Source organism: Scophthalmus maximus, chromosome 17, assembly GCF_022379125.1.
Source record: "Scophthalmus maximus strain ysfricsl-2021 chromosome 17, ASM2237912v1, whole genome shotgun sequence".
NCBI lineage: Eukaryota > Metazoa > Chordata > Actinopteri > Pleuronectiformes > Scophthalmidae > Scophthalmus > Scophthalmus maximus.
The window spans coordinates 14,619,671-14,638,484 of NC_061531.1; the positions used below are offsets into that span (position 1 = coordinate 14,619,671).

Sequence of the window (18,814 nt, forward strand, 5' to 3'; positions counted from 1 at the left end):
GGATTTTCTACACCTGGGTGCATTAAATTCAAAGCAGTAAATGTGAAAGAAAAAACAAAAAAGAGGCAGAAAACAGAGATTTACATCGTAGCATCAGACAGAGAGTCATCACCTCCGTTGAACTGCGTAGCAATTTACAGCAGGATCATATCACTGCAGTTTATCACATTTGGAATTAGATAAATAACTAAATATCGTGAAACTTAATAATCGGGTAGAACCCTTTAAGTCATGCTGTGCAGCAAAACCTTGTTCCAGCAAAAAACATATTTTATTTTCGAACAGAGATCCGGAAGATATTGAAATACGTGTTTCCTTCCATCTCTATCATTGTGGGAAGTATAAAAACCTTCCTCCTGCCTTCATCAGTTTACACCATACACGCTTGAAAATAGCTAAAATAATAATAATCCTCCAGTGATTTCTATTTGTACTGTAAAATGACCAAGCATGTAAAAATGCTTGGTCATTTCACTGTAAGATGCTGATTTCCATGTGCCCGACCCAAATATACAAACCTTTTTCTCTGTTCTTCAGAAGTCACACATTTGTTTTTTTTTACCTGCTTTAATCACAAACTATTTCTGTTTGTGCTGTTGCACGTCCGGGGTTTTGCCTGATGGATTAAATTGTCACGGGAAGTGTTTCCATCCCATTAATATGGAACGTCATTACGTTAGGCATCGCTAGTTTTTTCTGTCTCCAGATTTAGACCTTCTATAAATAATACTTCATTATGTCTAATGACTTGTTTACTGGTTTTGGCTCGACGCAGAGTTTGATGTATGAGTCCTTAAACTGCACTTTAAACTACACTGTAGCTCAGCCGGTGGGTAGAGATTCATGAAGCAGATTATTTCATAAATAATCTCTGAAGCACCCCCCCCCCCACAAAAAAAAAGCAAGGTTTACTATTTCAAAAGATTGTCCTCATAGGCTGTAAAACACGTGTTTGATAATAATTAAAAGTTTGGATTTCTGAAATGCGTGCGTATATCCTGACAATGTATTGAGTCGTTAAATGTGGAGCTGGTGTGAATCCCGACATGGAAGCAAATATGAAAGACGAGAACGAGTTTGGGATGCAAATGCAGATACAGCAGGGGTTCTTATGTGGTGCGTTCCAAAGTACAATGAACCCGAGAATGAATCCTCGCTTCAAAGAGCAGAGCATTCCGGGGCAAACGGCTGGATTTTCCTGTTGTGTAACATCCATGGGGTGTTTCCGAGGATTTGAGCGAAAGGGAGGCTGTGTTTGTTTGGGCTGGCTGGGCAGATTTGTGTGGGTGAATGCACTTGATCTAAAGTACAGCCTGCCTGTCCGTGCACTGACTGCATGCGTTCGGGTGTCACGCATGAAGCAAACCTCGATTGGGAAATCTCACTCCACATTACACATTGCATCGTGCTGGAGTGGAGCTATGGATGGGGTCTTCATCGCCTGACTCTCAGAAGAAGTTTCCTCTTCCTTGCGGTTTGTCAGATTCTTTTTGGCACAGACCGACAGATCACTCCAATATCCCTTACACCAAACCCACGATGACAGGCGGCTGCGCTGCCGTCACGAGAGCCAGCCGCGTTGTTGGTGGAAGCCGGTCAGGAGCGCGGGGTGAGACAGAGCCGGCGTTGCCAAATAGCAGGCATCTGGATTGAGTTTCACCCCGCTCGGGCCGTGTCCTCAGCAGATGGCCCGCGCCAAACAAGCAACGCGGCACTGATTGGAACCAGAGGGGCGGCCCCTCACACTCACAGTACGTGCAGTGCACCCACTTCGTGCGCGCCTGTCAAGTAATCATTTTAGTAACACGCACTTCAGGGAGAAAAGGCCCCACCCGCACACCGCTCCGTGGCTGACGCAGGCAAAGCTTCATCTACTGTCAACGCGAGCGATGACTGATTGGCAGCGATTCTTTGTGTCTGTGTTAACTTCCTGCAGAAAAACTGAAAGTGAGGATTTGATACGTAATTACGTTTTTTTTTTAAATTTATTTATTTCATTGTGGGTAGGCAATTATGCGGCCAGTTTTTTTTGCACGTCAGCAAATGGGATTTGGGGGGCCGAGGTGGCGTTGTGTAAACAGTTGAGCGGAGCCAGCTTTGCAGGGGGAACATCTTCATGGAGCTCGCCAGTGAGGACAAAAACAAGTACAAGTGCGACACAGGAGTGAGACGTCACCTCGCCGCGGCCGCGGGCCCGGCGCCTCACAGTATTCCCTCCTCTTCATCCGGACTGAGTGCACCCTCGAATTACCAGGCATTAGCTGCTGGAGGGGGGGGGGGGGGGGGGGGGGGGGGGGGGGCTCACATTGAGCTACTGTTCGGCTGCAATACAGGATGGCAGGTTCTTTAGAAAAAGCTCACCGCATGATGTCCACATGATACAAATACACACTGCAGCGCTGTAGCCCACAATGGCCGCAGACTTCACTGGCTGTGTGGCAGCTTGACGAGAGCGGGCCGAGTGCTGGCAGCTGCCACGGTGGTCCCGGGGACCATGCGACGACATCCATCAGGCTTTGAGCCGACTAAAGGAGGCTGAATGTGGGATTTTGGCCAAAGCCCGGCCGGGTGTAGAGGCAATGTCGAGGGCCACACAGTTTGCTCCGTGCCACGGTGCCACCTTCAATTTGTTTGTCTGTCCCTCCGATTGCAATCGTTGTTCTCTCCCGACACACTCGCACTCGGGCGCAACGGCATTGAAGGCCGGGTCCTCCCCCGTGGAGACATGCACAGCGCTGGAGGTTGAGTTTGTTGTCTTTTTTTTTTAAATCGCTGCGATTTTCAAGTGGCTTAAGTGGTCATACATGTTTAGCTGAGGATGTTTATTTATGCGCAGATGTCATAGCTGAAGGAATGTAGTGGAAACAACAGGACTATTTAAAGGAGTGGCTGTCGCAATGCAAAGCGGGTTGGTCAGTGCTTGAGTATACATGCGTTTGCTTGCATAGTTTCACAAATGTACAACACGCAGTCTTCCTTGGGTCTCGAGCTCGGCTAAATCCAAATGAGGGAGAGTCGTGTGCAGAGGCTCTCTGGCGAAGTGTCATTTCTGAAAGAGGTTCTCAAAGTTAAAGTCAAGATCAGAGGCGACGCTGAAATAAAACACGGGACAGCTGAGCCAATGGTGGAACGCTGTGTGTGCGTCGACAGAACGGTGGGATAACATTTTAACAGCTGCTCCTGTCCTGAAAAAACACAACTTTATAGTGCCCACACACACACACACACACACACACACACACACACACACACACACACACACACACACACACACACACACACACTCCCAATGTGCGCTGTGCACAGCACTGTTGACGTACCAGACCTGCTGGAGGCGGGAGTGGCGGTGTTTGGCCGGACGCAGGCTTTGTCGGGGGAATGATGATGTGACTTACGCGAGGGCCTGGGGGGCACGGGAGAGGGGGCCGGCGTCGCACGCTGTTCCCTCGGACTCGCACACTGTGCCCACCGGCCCTGTGGCCACAGAGCTCTGCCTCTTTCCCGTTTTTCTCTGTTTGCTCACTCTTATTCCCTTCAGGGAGCATTCCTCCAGCCCATTCCCACAGCCCCCATGCGAGGGTCCGGCTCGAACGGAGACGGAGAGCACTCCCACCTACACTGAACTTTGACTGGGCAGAATTTATGGCATTTTTCAACTTGGATGCAACGCTCCCACATTTATCCAGTGCGCGTGAAAAGCTGTGCTCTGGGCTATGCCATTTGTTCTAAAGAAAAGGCTACTCGTATTGGAAAGGGCAAGCTGTAAGATAATCATGTAAATATGAATGTCACTATCGATCTAACCATCCTTATCTTTGCAGTAGAGTGTACATGATGATATTCCCGGAAAAAGATGCAGAAAAAAGTTTCTGTTGATGAAAATCTCCCGTTTCCCATCGCTGCTGTGTCACATTAAAAGCAATTAACTGGCTAAAGTTGACTTTTATTGTGAAGTAGTCACAGAAAATGCACCTTGACACTTGACGCTATTGTTCAACGGTAGTTTTTTGGCATTTTTGGTTCAGTTTGAAACATCGAAGGGACTACTGGAACAAGAAGGCGCAGCCACATGGCGACACAAGGCTGCACACCTCCAACTTCCCAGGGAAGTAACCGCCTCCTTTCACTGCCCCCAGCATTCTGGGGCCTGTAGCATTAAAACCAAATTTGCTGTTATCACCGGTAACCACAGGTGTCTTCAAGTCGACCGGGACTGAAATCTTCTAAAATTGCCCCTTTGCCACCGCATCCTTTGCACTGTTCCATCCTCGACCACACAAAATACTGCGTGGGATGAGGGGGGGGGGGGGATCCTTCGCTGGGAACTGTGTTTGGGACCGAGCGAGGGAACCACAGGTGGCCCGCCTGCCGAGCTGAGAGGATAAACAGAAGATTCATGCATGCCCTTTGCCAATAATGACTCCTTCACAGAGCCCTCTGTCAGCAAAGAAAACAGTTCTGCTTTAATTTAAGTCCCGACATGAACTTCCCTCTCATAAATCAGTGCTGGCTAGCCTCCACTCGGTGCCCTCGTCTCTTCCTTTCACGCTCCGTTACTGTAGAACCATCCTCTCCGCGGCGACCCGGCCGTTCGCCTAAAGCCGGCAGGAGAACAAATTCACCAACAAAGACGGCCGGTTGTCTTGGGGAGCTGAAGGAGTGATCAGTGCTTTCATAAAGAAGCTCCTCTGGGCTTGATGTTGGACATAAAGATTGGAAGCGGATGCTATGCATGTGATAGCCTCTCGGGCTAAACATAAGTCCATTATTGTTCCATTATATGTGCCTGGGCACAGCGTCTGTAGCCCTGAAGAAAGATGGAGTGAAGGCTGGGAACCAAGTCGGCTTTAATAAGTTCTGTCTCTCCAAGGAGGAAAAGGAACAAGGTGAAATGATCGCAGTGCCCCGCACTATGCGACGCAACTGTGGAACAAAAGGCGCAGAAAGAGGAGAGAAGAATTATGAGTGATGGTGGGGGTGAATTGTACGTGATTACACAATCACCTGGTTAATGTATGGAATTGGAAGGGGGGCATGCACGGGATCCGTCATGTGAACCGACTGGAAGCCGTCCAAAGACACTGAACACAAGAGGCCTCTTCAGCGCACTCGCACACACGGTGTGAGACCTTTTTGCAGCCAGCGCCGGCACATGGGAGGAGCGAGAGAGGAAGCACATTGTGTCCAAGTCTGCCTCAGTGTGTGTGTGTGTGTGTGTCTCCCCGTCTGAGTCATCACCGGGGGGGGGGATTTGCTGCAGCGGTTGTTGCTCCAGAATTGAGGTTCTTGTCCCGCAAGGTTTTGGGCAAAGTGTGAAAAGTTTGTTGACCTTGAAATGAACCAGGGGAGATTTATTGAATTTTTTTTTACCGGCAGCCACTGGTCACATTCTCCCCCTTGCACCGCCGGTGGCCATGGATACAGTCGTCTTTGTGAGTTAGTGGCCACCGAAGACTTCAAAGGCCCGAGCCGCCATCACTTTGGCTTTGCGACTGACCACTTGACCCCTGGACGCCCCGCTTGTGGAGAGCGGTATTAGGAAATGAACTAAAGATTACTCCGACCACAATCAGTCCGGGGATACTTAAAAAAAAAAGAGAGAAAAAGAAAAGGTGGCTTCACACGAGAGGATATTAGCCTTTGCGGCGCGAAAGAGGGGGGAAAAAACGCGGAGCGTTCGGAGATAAATGCGAGGGTGGTGGTCCTTCAGATTCAATTACTGCCGACTTTGGGCGCCTCGGCCTCCACTTTGAGGAATTCAGATTTGGCGTGTTATGTCTTGCCGCCTTGCAAAGGGCAGCGGAGACACAGAATAAATAACAGGAAGACTAAACAGCTCCTGGTCAAAATGTCATCTTTAATGTCACGCCGGTCGTCGACGCGATGCTGATGTGCGCTCGAGTCGTTTCCCTCCGCGCCAATCTTCACCTTCTGTGACCTTCAAGACGTCCGTTCCCTGGGTGCAATTAGCCAGGAAGCAGAGAGAGAGAGAGAGAGAGAGAGAGAAAAAGCTTCATCACATCCGTCGCTGCAGGCAACATGTGCCAGGAACAGAGCGGCTCTACGTGCTTGTGTAGCGGTAGTAAAAGTGAAACCGCGTGTCACGTATGACGGAGGTGATGAGAAATTACGCACACAGCGCCGAAGGCAAAATGATTGAGTTTGAAGCGTTTTTATCAAGGCCAGATTACTGGCGTGATCCCCAAAAATACAGTTTTCCCCCTTGAGTCGGCCTTTCTGCTCTCGCGGTGCCAGAGCGAACACACGGCACATTCAGCGTTGAAACAGTCACTGCTCTTTATTTATTGACGAAAAAAAAGAAAAGTGTGCCGCCTAGGCTCAAGAAACGAGACGAGTCTTAAAAAACACAAAGAATAACTTTCTTCTCAGTGGCACGCTCTCACGCCGAGGGTCCGTCTGTCTCAAATCGCACGCATTCACGCAAAAGGTAATCCTTTTCTCGCTTGCTGCACATTCAATTTAAGTGACAGCCCCCTGTTTGCTCAGGGAAGTCTGCAGCTCCAGAGGTCAGACTGAGTAGACTCTCGCAATGTGGCGACTAAACTGGGTTGGCTGTTGTTGTATTTTTGAAGCTAGTGTAAAGGGTCCATTTGAACGCCACCAGCCAAGCGAGGAACAGTTCCCCCCCCCCCCCCCACGTTCGACAAACTGCGGAGAGAAAATAAAATCTCAAGGACGCACACGCAGTCTCCACAGACGAAGAGACCGGGAAGGCCGATGAGCGACTCCTGATGCCTGCTCCTTCTCCCGTCGTCCCAAACCGACGCGTCCGTGGCGTCGGAGCCGCGGTGCCGCCAGAACCGCGGAGGAGAGCAAACTCCTCCGTGTCTTGCCTCCGTCGTGATTCGACGGCGAGCCTCGAGGGGGGGGAGCACGCGCGCAGCTTTGAGGGAGCACGTGCGTCATTTTGGGGCGGCTGCGGGAAATAACCCGGGGTCGGACGTGCGTGATTGGTGGACCGACCGAGGGAACCGCAGTGGGTGTGCTTTGCCAGAAACCGGGAGAGCAAACAGGGGATTCATGTGGACGTGCCCCGCCACAATAATGACTCCTTCACAGAGCCCTCTGGGAGGAAAGAAAGCAGTTCTGGTTTCACTTAAGTCCCGACATGAACGTCCCTCTCCGACATCAAACTATGACGTTGGCTATAGAGCCTCCGCTTTGTGCTCTCTTGTCTCTTTCTTTTCACGCGACTGCCGTTGTGGGGTTTTTCTCGCCGTGGAGCCGTCCTCTCGGCGATGACTCATCCGTCCGTCCGAACCGGCGAGAGAGCAGACGCACAAACAAGACGCCCGGTCGTCTTGGGGATCTGATGAAATGATCGACGGCTTCAGAGGGGGATGAAAAGATCTCCTCGGGGCCATTGCTGGAAGATTGGCAGGAAAATCAGACGCTGCTCGCGCGATAATAACCTCTTGGGTTAACATGAGGCCACAATGCACTTACTGTTACTGTTAATTATTACTGCCAGTTACCGTGTAGACACCCTGGGACAAATGGGGGAAAATGACACTTGTACTTTCTTGTTTGCCGTTGCGCTTTGCGATTTGCCATCGCGGTTTACCCATTTGTCGCTGTGATTTGCACTCCGGGGGGGTCTTACTCCGCGGCCCTAGGAAAACCGTTGCTGCTGGAAGAACTACACGCGGCGATCGCTACCGAGCCCGGCGCGCGTGGGTCTGGACCTGTCCTCGCCAAATCGTTTTCTCAGGGGTCTGGGGTTTCCCCCTGTCGTTCCGTTCGAGAGTCTTGACACGCGGGGGATGGTGGGTGAAGTCTTGCGAGAGGTCCGCAGGAGTTCGAACGGATTTCACAGTGCGACCGACCTTTGCCCCTTTGCGGACTTATCGGGTCGCGCGTGACGGCGGACAACGAGACCCAAGTCACTCACTTCACCGCGCTGGGACCGGCCCACACGCGGGATTCTCTACCGGTTCCTGTTGAAAGGGCTCAGCGGAGTCGCTGGCTTGGGCCCAGGCGCATTCGCATTCCTCAGGGGCGAGCTGTCCACTGTTATCTCCGCCCGCTCCAACAGAGGCCCCCCGAGATCACAAAGGACTCGCTGTGTCGGCCTCTCCTCACCCCGGCCCCATCGCGTTTGATGGAGGGCAGGGGGGGCCGACTTCAGAGGTGCCCCGATCGTGCGAACGTCCGCGGCCAAGGACGCACCTGCAGACGGCAGGTGTCCATCTCCTCACCGACGTGCCACGGGCCGTCCCTTGTCCCGAACGGAGAGGTCTCGGGCCGCGGCAGTAGCAGATATTTCATACGTGCTGCGCTTCGATCGACTCGTATTTCAGTTTGAGTCGTGAGGGGGGACGTTTCTGCGGAGTGCTTCACAAGTATTCAGACCCCTTCCATTCCTTTAAACTTTCCTGAGGACACATCAAATGACTCGACAGCAGGCCCGTTCGTGTACACACATGCGTGTGCACATTGACTGAAAGAACGATCCTCCCCCTGGGAACAGAAATGTTTCAGGTGCACTGTCACGAACCAGCCTGCGGTGTCGGTTCCTCGCTGGAGGAGCCGGGCGGTGCCACGTCAGGGACCCCGCAGGTGTGCAATCTCCAATCTGAGCCAGAAGAAAAAAAGGGTAGTGTCTGCGTGGGGGCTGCTACAGCGGGAGGGGTGGGCGCGTGCTCAGCAGCGTAACATTACTGTGCGGAGGATTAGGGTTGTTTGAGGGGAGATAAGACACCACGGGATCACAGGCATGTTAAACGCATCTGCCGGAGCCCGGCGGAGGAGCAGCAGCCATCCGGAGAGGCTGCCAACATTCCCGGGGATCGACACCAGCTGAAGGCGCCCGACCTCCCTCCCCTGCTGCGGACCGTTGAGAGAATACCCGATAAGGAAACCTCACGGCAGCCTCCACACGCCGTCCACAAGTCGAGTACTTTTTGATTTCACTCAAGTAGTGTACTTGCAGTGTGTGTACAAAAGTGCGTTATACTTCAAACTCTCCCAGAGCATTTCCAATTCGTGCAACGTTACAGTGTATTTTTTGCTCCACTACAGTTCACAGGGAAATGTATATATGTATCTTTTAAATATGTGTCTCATGTCTATAATTACTTGTCAGTTTTTGGATGAATATTAATGTCACATAAAACACAACTTATATAATATATAGATATATCTCTTTATTATGATTATTATGACCCTACTTTTCAGTATCAGCTTTATTATCTTTGCAATTCTAATTATTGGTTAATCTTAAATATTTTCTCTGTGAAGCATAATGACTGTCATCATAAAAAGCATAACGTAAAAGTCGGACGGCGCTGACAATATGGTTCCTGGTCTCTCTCTCTCTTCTTCCCCCCAACCGGTCGAGGCCGATCGCCACACGGTTCTGCTCGCGGGTTTCCTCGGGGAGTGCTCTTTGTGGGAACTGTTGGCTTCCTTGACAACATCAGAAGGTCTCAACCTTATTACGTAAAGTGCCCTGACACCAAATCACCCTGGCGATGGAGGAGGAGAATGACACACAGAGCCTTGAGAGACTATCTGGGGACCGAGGGTTGACTTTTCTAGGCCTGACTCAGGCACGCTTAAAGAATATGTAAAGGAACGAGGACATCTAGTGGTTAAAATAGGACAAACCCCTTTTGAAATGTGTTGCTCTTTTCTCTCACATTTCCTCTCATCATGCTTGTATTTTAGGATGCAGAACCAGAGGAGAGAGAGAGAAGTGTTATGATCTCGTCCATGAGGCTTCCTGCCGCAGGGACATTGGGGCGTAGGGATCTGTCAGGTGTCGCCGATGGATGCGGTGTGTGCAGGCGCCGACTGGGGGGCACGGTGTCTGCATTAGACGCACCTGAGCCAGAACACCGATTCGGTGCCCTTCAGTCCATCACCGGGCTTGTGAGTTAAAATGTATCGACTTGCATTTGGTGGAGTACAGGCGCTCATAGACCCTCACCGCCCTGAGGCGAGAGAGAAAAGATTACCGGTCTACAAATATCATAAGAACTCCTCTTTGTTCGCCCCCGCGGGGTTGGTGTGGTGTTAGAGGATGTGTTTGATCGGCAGGCAGGCAGGTACCATGGTAATAAAGGTCGAGGAAAGAGGGGGAGACGGTGCTGAAGGGGGGCTTGGGGGGGATTGATCGGAAGGATGATGAATACTGTGGGGAGGATTAGGTGTGGACGAACACGTTTAAAACTACGATCTTTGCCTGAAAAAGTTCAAATCTAAAGTTCAAATTTACATACAATCTTTATTCAAGGTCATAGACATCTCCCGAAGGTACAATCCAATAAACAGCAACACAGGCATTTACAATTCAAAGACGCAAATTATTCACTTTTACAGTCACAAACCGAAGGTTTGAAGTTACGTTTCGCCAGCTGTTGCCTTTAAATTTGGCTGGAGAACCACAAACCATATACTCATTAACAATACTTCTATATTAACACCTCATATTGAACATGTCCGCGTCAACACTGAGATTCTGTAAGTTCACAGTCTGGTGTCTTTTTAACCCCCTCCAAAAAAAGACAATGAGGCCTTTGGCCCTTCGACCTCTCATTATGGCCACTTTATGAGATACACTTTTAAGGACATGGATACTAAGATAATACTGTGACACTGAACATTTTTCAGACTGAAATACTTTCCTTTGAATTTAGAAAAAAAAAAGAAATCACAAAAAGAAATAAATCTACTAAACCAAATACTGACCAGATCTCCTGTAAACATAGGGACGTCTGCAATACTGTGACTGAACACAGACCATTGTGTTGGCTGTGCGTGCGTGTGTGCGCGTGTGTGTGTGTGTGTGTGTAAAAGTGTGTGTGTGTGTGTGTAAAAGTGTGTGTGTGTGTGTGTGTGTGTAAAAGTGTGTTTGCTTACATAAAGAATCTGGGGTGGAAAAAGATTGTTTTTCATTTAAAAGTGTCCATGTTAAACATTAACATTGATAGAAAGATGTGACGCTAAGATTGTTTTTTTTTTATTATATAACATGAGCTCAATTTGACTACATAACGGTGAAGTGGTTGTAAGCATCTGGCCAGTAATGCGTGTAAAATATAATCACAACACTGATAATGAAGACCATTTCAGTCCGTGGACCAATAAACCATTTAGATATAGATACTATTTTTGTTAACATGGATGATATTAAAAGCATAAAGGCAAGTGCTGTTCAGGTGGACTGAAAGGATTTCTCGGGCCTCTTGAAAAACCTGAACGATCCCCGTAACGCAGCACACTCTCCAGGCATAGATATGTGTTGTTGTTGTTGTTTTTTTGTTGTCGTTTTTTTTGCGTGCTTCATCCTCACAACTCCACAGGGTAACGACAAGGCACGACACAAGCAGCTACTGTAAAGATACGTCACTATCAAAATGCTGTCGGTGTGAATATTTCGGTGCCATAAGTTCTATGTACTCTGCTACAGTGTTTTATCAGTGATTCTGTCTCTACACATCCAGAAACTACTTTTATGATCCTGTCATTTTTGTCTGTAAAGGTGTTTTTCACTAACAGCTCCCTCGATTGCTCTTTCTTCTTTTCGTGAATGCTGGCGGGAAAATGGTCTTCCCAACCTCGCACTCCCTCGATCTCGACGGCACGTTTACAGATTGTAAACTCTGAGCTACATTTTCAACAGCAAGGGCCGGTTTCCCAGACAAGGACTTAAGCCTGGCGTTCCACGTTCAAACCAGATAGACGGCTTTCAACACACTGAAAGGGCTCGGAATAATCCCGCATTTAACCCGTCTATTGACTGAGCTGAATTCCCCGGGGACGATTAATGCTCCTGCAGGAAGAGAGGGGCCAAACACTGAGATCCAACCTCTGCTTTCAAAAGTGGGATAAAAATTTGAGACAGGGGAATTTGGGAGTTTGCAACAAGGAATAATCCGATGTTTGATATTAATTCAAGATGTTTCAGAATCAAAATCATTTTTTCCCAGATGTAAGCATTTGTCCTGGTTTAATAAAAAAAACAAAAAACCTCTCTCTAGGAAACAAGCCCTTTGCACGTCTTGCTACGATCTCATTAGTTGTGCCGAGTCACCGCTACTATGAGAGTAACCGTCTGGGGGTACTCCATTATCAAGCTAGAAGTTATGTTTCCTTTTTGAGTCGTTCAGTCATATGTTTCAACTGCCCTCAACTGATTGCCGGTTGTGGCTTTCGGAGGACTGCTGAGAGCCGGGCTGGAATTACGCCCGCCCGCCCAATGAGAGCTGCTGCAGCCTCACCCACTCCAATCACGCACAGGTTCCTTATGCTTTTCCTTTTTCTCTTCACCTCCAGAGATCAAGCCCCACACACTGAGACACCGACTCCGCGATGTGATATTACCAAAGGCTTTCTGGAACTCTCTGAACTCATGAGCTCATCGGCCGCAATTAGCTGGGGTTCTCCTCATAACTGCTTTTGAAGATCTACCACAAGAAAGGGAAGTCACACTGGACACACTGTGTTATATCCGGGGATGTCATTATGCATTTTTTCACGTTCAACGTTCAGGCACCAGGGTCTCCTGGTGTTAACCCATAAGAATATGAACCATTCTGAATTCAGTTCCTTTTACCAGGAGGAAACCTGGTGAGTCTTCTCACAAATCCACTGTTAATTTGAACCGTCTCAATAAATCGATAAATCGATGTATTCGTCATAACCCTAATACATAGAAAAAAATAACTTCTGTTTAGCTTTAGCTGGGCTGTTCTTGTCAAGTCAACATGCATGTTGCATTTATATTTAAAATAAATAAATGTAGTAGTAATTTGACTACTATTTTTTATTCACAATGAATCTTAAAAACAAATTGAATAAGCTCATTAGCTCCGAGAAGCTCATTGTTTTATTATTTTCATGGTTAGCCATCTGCAAAAAATATTTGACTGTTTGAATGTGTTCTTATGTGTTTTTTACTTGCGAAGAACCTTGTTTTGAGAAGTGCTCTTTAAATAAAGATATGATCATCATTGTAATTATCACCATCTTCAAATGAGTCATAAAAACAAATATTTGAGTCCAAAAAAGAAAAAAAAGTCCAATTCATTTCAGTGGCAAATCAATTAGACCCTAATCAGAGGAGAACAATTGCGAGTTGTCTGCCGACTCTCTGGTGTCACAGAGGAGCTAAAGAGCGGAGTTAGAAGAAAGGATCCTCCCCTCCACTACAGGAGCCCTGCGTTTGGCCTCTTCGGCGACCCACCGTGAGCCTTGTGAAGAGCAGTCGGGAAAGTCCAACGAACCTGAGCCGTGCATTTGTGCCCCGGGGCCGTGTCAGGCCTCCCTGCAGCAGCTCATCTGTCAGACCGGTCTAAAAACACCAATCCTCAAGAAAGTGAAATCCCCCCCAAAGCTACGGCGATTTCCTTTCACCTGCGTTGGGTTACTTTCATTCAAGGCTGTTTGCTGGTAAGCGACTATAGGATTTGGAAAATCAATGCCGAGTTTTTTTACATCCTAATTAATCACGCTTTTGTGCATCTCACCCCACAGTGCGTGTGAAGATTTGTGAAAAAGTCTCGACACCTTTTGAACTCCCCCCTGCAACTAATGCGCACGTCCGAGGTATAGATTTAGACTCTTTTTTTTTGACTCAACACTATTTCATATGTAAGCTACTTCCACAAAATAGTTCTGAAATGTCAAATCTATCATATCAAAGAGCATACGACAAAGATAACATTACCTCATTACAAAAAAATATAGACTACGAGTCACATTTAGGATCAACTATCCATTAAATTCTAAAATATACTTTGACTGAGACAGCATTGGGGGTTGCACAGTGACAGGATGTTCAGTTCCCAGTGAGAAAACTTTTTTTTTTTTCTCGTTCTTTTCATTTTGGTATAATTACTGAACAAACATTGAAAAAAGGAAGAAGAAAATTCAAATATTGTAAACATCGTACCAGTACAAAAGCACAGGTTGCAAGACGAGGTAAGAAAACAGCGGCGCAGGCGGTCGCCTCAGGCGTCTACTCCTCCTCCATCGACTTCTCAATCTCCTTCAGCCGGCGGACAAACTCCTGAGCCTCCCTGTCTCCGACGCGAGCCTCCAGCATCCTCATGATTGGCTTCTCTGGAGGGGAGAGCAAACAGACGAGAGCACTTCCTACACCTGACACAAACACCACGAGATTGAGCGGCTTTTCATGTCGCACCGGACAAGTAATTGGAAAAGCCAGACCTGTGCCCTCCGGTCTCCGAAGGAGCCAATATTGTGCTTGTGCAAAAGATGAAAGAATTTGTGATAGTGCCTGAGGCGACGCATGTACCGCTGGGTTTACTGCGAGACAGGTGCAAAATGGCCGGCTGGACGCTCTTGCCGGCTGCGGAGGCGTTCGGTCTCCCCGGCCAGCAGAAGTCGCTGAGAGGGGCCGTGGCTTCGCCGGCGAAGTCGTTGGTGGAGAGCCAGTCGTAGTCCATCACAGTGAAGGTCAAACAGGCGAACCTGTGTCGGTACTGCTCGGGGCTGACGTGGCTGGGAGACACGGGGGACCGAACGCACCAGGCGTTAAAGGATTACTCACGTACCGCGTGTACAGGAAGAGGGACGAGGCAGACGCCGCACACTCACAAGTAGAAGAGCTCGTCAAACACCGGGTGCAGAGTCTTGAGCTTCACCTGCGTACGCTGACTCTTGGCCACGGGGAAGAGGTGGTGAGGACACAGCTCCACTATGACGAACGGGTCACTCAGACCTGGGAGACGGCCGCAAGGAGACGGGGAGTGAGCACTCGACTTAACAAAACACTGAGCCGCGTTTGAGTCAGACTAGAGGGTTTTTTTTACCGTTGGCGTCCAGCGCGATGATATCTGCAGCGTGCAGGATCTCCACCGTCAGCCTCTGCTCCGGGGCGTCGTAGTAGCACTTCACACTGATCCGACCGTAGCGGGTGTGTTTGAGCGTTTTCTGCAAACGTTAGGTTCACGTTGGCACGTGAAAGGAATCAAAGCATGCAGGTAATCATCATTGCCGAGCCTCCGGCGAACGCATGAAAGGCTACATTCAGCTTTCATCGAATCTATATGTTGAATCCCTCGACTCCGGGGAGGAGGCAAAAACAACAGAAGACCGGACGCTGTGCCGTCCGATCAATGCTTCTCCGTCCACCCTGGGGCTACAACATGAGTCTGTCAGCCGTGTGTGAGTGGGCAACGCACCTGGTGGGAAATCTTCTCCAGATAGTACTGCTCAATCAGCTCAAAGGAGGAACATTTGTTCAGCCGGAGCTCCTCGTCCAGGACCTAAAGCAGCATGTTGGACGGTCAGAAGAAAAAAAAAGGGGGAAACGAGACGAATGGCACAGCAGGGGGAGGAAGGACACACATCTGACCTGGCACCCAACTCTCAGAGAGTCTCGGCGGGTCGATTGGAAAGAGGTCCTACCTTGCAGTCTCCGCTCTTCATGTCTTCCAGGGGAAGACCCTGTCCCTTGGCGTGGAAGAACTGCATCACGGTCTAAAGCAGTCGAGTGGAAAAAGAACCTAAATTGGACGGATTCGAAACAGGCCGACGTGTCTCGGCACGTTGTTAACACAAACCTCTGGCGGGAGGAAAATATGATACGAGTGTGCCACGCTCCCAAATCTTTCACATCCCGCTATAATAAAACAGCAGCATCCCACATTGCCGTTCACGAGGGGGGAACTCTGTAAGGCCCCGATCCACTACCCCCGTGACTCTCCAAACATCTATTATGTGCTAATGGTTGCACAACAGCGAGCGCATACCGAGCTAATTAAAAGCATGATGATGACAACAGATGAGATGATAATCATTATCACGGAGTTGACGTGTCTTTCCTTTTCTTTTCTTTCCCCCGCAGACAACTCTTCCACGCCGCGCGAGCGCACAGTCTGTGTGTGAGCATTTCGAGACAGTAATAAAAAAAAAAAAGAAACTGGCCGAGCACTGACCTCCACTGTGTACTGGAAGCGGTTGTAAAACTCCACCTGGACGCCTCTGTTTTCCGTGACCGCGTCCAGGATCATTCGCAGGAGCAGCTCCCACGTGCTCTGCAGGGCTCTGCGAGGCGGCAGGCGGACACAATGAGACACGCACAAGTTTCTGTTTCTAAGCGGCACATCCAATTACGCCCCCTTCGCAGCCTCGCCCAGCCGGGATAATGGCTTAATAATAACAACTTGTAACACCGAACGCGTCCGAGGGGGGCTGTTATCAGAGCTCGCACGTGCCTACGCAGATTGCGGCATCTCGTGCGCCACCCCGAGCTGTCGCGCCTTCTTTCACTGGCTACTCTTGAACGTGGGGAAACGGCATGCAGAGCGGAGGAACGCCCCCGAGAGAGGGATTGTGGAGCTGCAGTCAAACGAGTCGCACAAAAGGCGGAGCGGCATCACGACCCTTTTGTTGACTTTTACAGCTCTTCAGGGCCCGGTTACCCAAGACATCTCACGGATTTCCTCAATCCCATGTGAGCCAGATCGTGACCGGAGGTCCCCTGGTTCCTCCAGAGGGATTGGGCCATTAATGCCCCCCCCAGACTTTGGACTAGGCTAGCCTGTGGACCTCAGGTTAACTTGCGCACTGACCACTTTTAAATCCTTTGATACCTTTTTAACAAATAGGCTTTTTAATGTCCCGAGGCAGCAGCTTACTGCACAAACATTTACAGTTGTTGTTTTATATGCTTATTGCATGTTTTCCCTATTGCATGAGTTGTGTATTTGCATTATGTAGCTTTAAATATTTTTTTTTTAAGACTTTATTGTGTTTTATTTTACATACACCAGCACCTTGTAACTTTGTTAAGAGAGGTGCTGTGTAATTCAACTTTATCATTGCAAATTTTTGGTCCGCTTCGGTCGTTCCTCCAGGTTTCACCGGTCCAATAGACTGATAACGCAGTTTCTTATGCGCGTTCAAAACAACAACCCCACTTCAAACTCGCTCGCTGATCAAATCATTTGCATCTTAAGGGGACAAAGAAAGGCAATATATTGCGGTATGTCAACTAATTTATTCCTCCCTTTTGGTCTGTTAATGATTTTGTACAGAATGTTCCCTCAAACTTTTATCGTTAGCTGCACAGGCATAGCAGAAGGAAACGAGCAATCGGACAGCGCGTGTCACAAATAGAACTAAGAACAGTAATGCTGATTAATGCGCACAAAAATAAATGGAGTTATATTCACAGTGAGGAGGGGGGGGAAGGGGGGCGAGAGGGATGATTACCTAGTAAGGTTCTCCTTTACAAGGTTTTCAGTGAGAATGGAGACGGTGTCTTGTATGTACTTCATGAGAGGGGACACGGCCTGCAAGACATGTCACATTAACAGATATGTTACAGGCACTAGAACGAAGGGCGCAGGAAGGAAAAAGAGCTGCTCGGCCTCACCTCGTCATTGTTGATGGAGTCTGGCGACAGGCTGATGTGCTGGATGTATCTCCGCAGCTCGGGCAGCATCTGCACAGAAAAGAATCTCTCATACATGTGCATGCCGGTGCATGTGCACACACATGAAAGTATCACAATATACAGAAATGGATCATAAAAAGGACTCATATAGATTGGATTCACACCATTTCCTTTTTTCACGCTGCTTTCAGACATGAAAGCCGCGAACACACATTTTCCTGGACTTCTCCAGAGAGGCTGGGAATGTCAAATGTTGCTCCGGACATTTTCCAGAACTTTTCCTGCCAGCCCCCAAGTCAATTTTTAAAAAAAAAATGTCAGAATGAGCCCGTGTGAGGATGCAGCCAGAAAATCTCCTGCCACCCCTTGCCCGAATGTTCCAGACATTTTCCCGTTGGTGTGAATGCGTTTCACTCGGACCAATCTCCCGCTGCGTTCTTCATATATGAACAGCAACCTCTGGGAAATGTCCGGACCTAGTTTTCCCAGACATTTTCCGGAGTTCATGTCTGAAAACAGCTTTACAGTCAGACCCAATATATAAATATCAAACTCTCCGTGGGCAAAACAAAAACAAAATCTCAAAATGTCGATATTTTTTTTTTTTTTTTAATTCAGACAATAGATTCATACAAACCACTGCTCGTAACCTCACACCATCAAGGTGAAACCTTCCCCTTTAGAGTTGAACAGGTGAGTTACAATGTTCTTTCTTCTTCTCACGAGACGCCGAAGGTCTCATGTGTTTGGGTGTGTTCACCTTGTCGGTGAGCAGCGTGATGAGGCGCTTGGCCTCCCTCTGCAGGTCCAGGTCCACGTTGACCAGCTGCCCGTTGAGGGCCTTGTAGACCTGCTCCTTCCCCTCCGCCCCGCACGACTCCTCCATGGCCCGCTCCACGCCTTGCCAGTCCAAGTCGTGGGGCAGGCGACCGAGGAAGACGCGCACGTGCTCCGTGTTGTTCAGCGCGATGCAGAGCTGGCGGAGAGCGGAGGAAGGAGAGAACAAAGAGGGTGGAGGTGGAGGAAACAAAGGAGGAGAAGAAGCAGGGCTACGGGAGAGGTGGAGGGACGGGGTTTGCGAGTGTGAATGATTGGGATTGTAAACATATCTGTTCTCTCCTGTTGAGCCCCTTTGTGTTGCCAGGGAGAACGCTGGCTGACATTTACTCCCCACGTCACTGAGTTCCCTCCCCCACTAGTGTCTCGCTGCGGGCGTTACCTGCACCGTGAAGCTCTTGTGGTCTCGGCCCAGCTGGTTCCTCTCAATCTTGCGTGTCATCATCTCCGAGTAGCACACAGCCTCACTGCAGAAATTCTGTGACGTGTAAAATCACACTCGTATCATCACCGGGAGACTCCTGCTCCCCCGTGCTTATCGGTAAAATCTTTTATTAATCCACATTATGTGTGCGGGTTTGCTCA

General features: G+C 49.0%; 1 protein-coding gene across 3 annotated transcripts in view; it reads right to left on the minus strand.

Annotated features, from left to right (window-relative positions):
* Positions 1–10,229: 10,229 nt before the first annotated feature.
* The window catches only part of baiap3 (BAI1 associated protein 3), a 31,835-nt gene continuing 23,250 nt past the window's right edge, over positions 10,230–18,814 (minus strand). For 2 of the 3 annotated variants that reach the window (XM_035616210.2, XM_035616211.2), the window contains 11 exons: positions 18,612–18,707; positions 18,153–18,368; positions 17,372–17,440; positions 17,209–17,288; positions 15,930–16,038; positions 15,400–15,471; positions 15,174–15,257; positions 14,802–14,922; positions 14,587–14,710; positions 14,285–14,490; positions 10,230–14,088 (listed from right to left, as the gene is read on the minus strand). In XM_035616210.2, coding sequence (XP_035472103.2) covers positions 13,985–14,088; positions 14,285–14,490; positions 14,587–14,710; positions 14,802–14,922; positions 15,174–15,257; positions 15,400–15,471; positions 15,930–16,038; positions 17,209–17,288; positions 17,372–17,440; positions 18,153–18,368; positions 18,612–18,707 — 1,281 coding nt within the window. In that variant the 3' untranslated portion in view covers positions 10,230–13,984. The remainder of the gene's footprint in view (positions 14,089–14,284; positions 14,491–14,586; positions 14,711–14,801; positions 14,923–15,173; positions 15,258–15,399; positions 15,472–15,929; positions 16,039–17,208; positions 17,289–17,371; positions 17,441–18,152; positions 18,369–18,611; positions 18,708–18,814) is intronic. The other variant, XR_004786044.2, reaches the window with a different exon arrangement.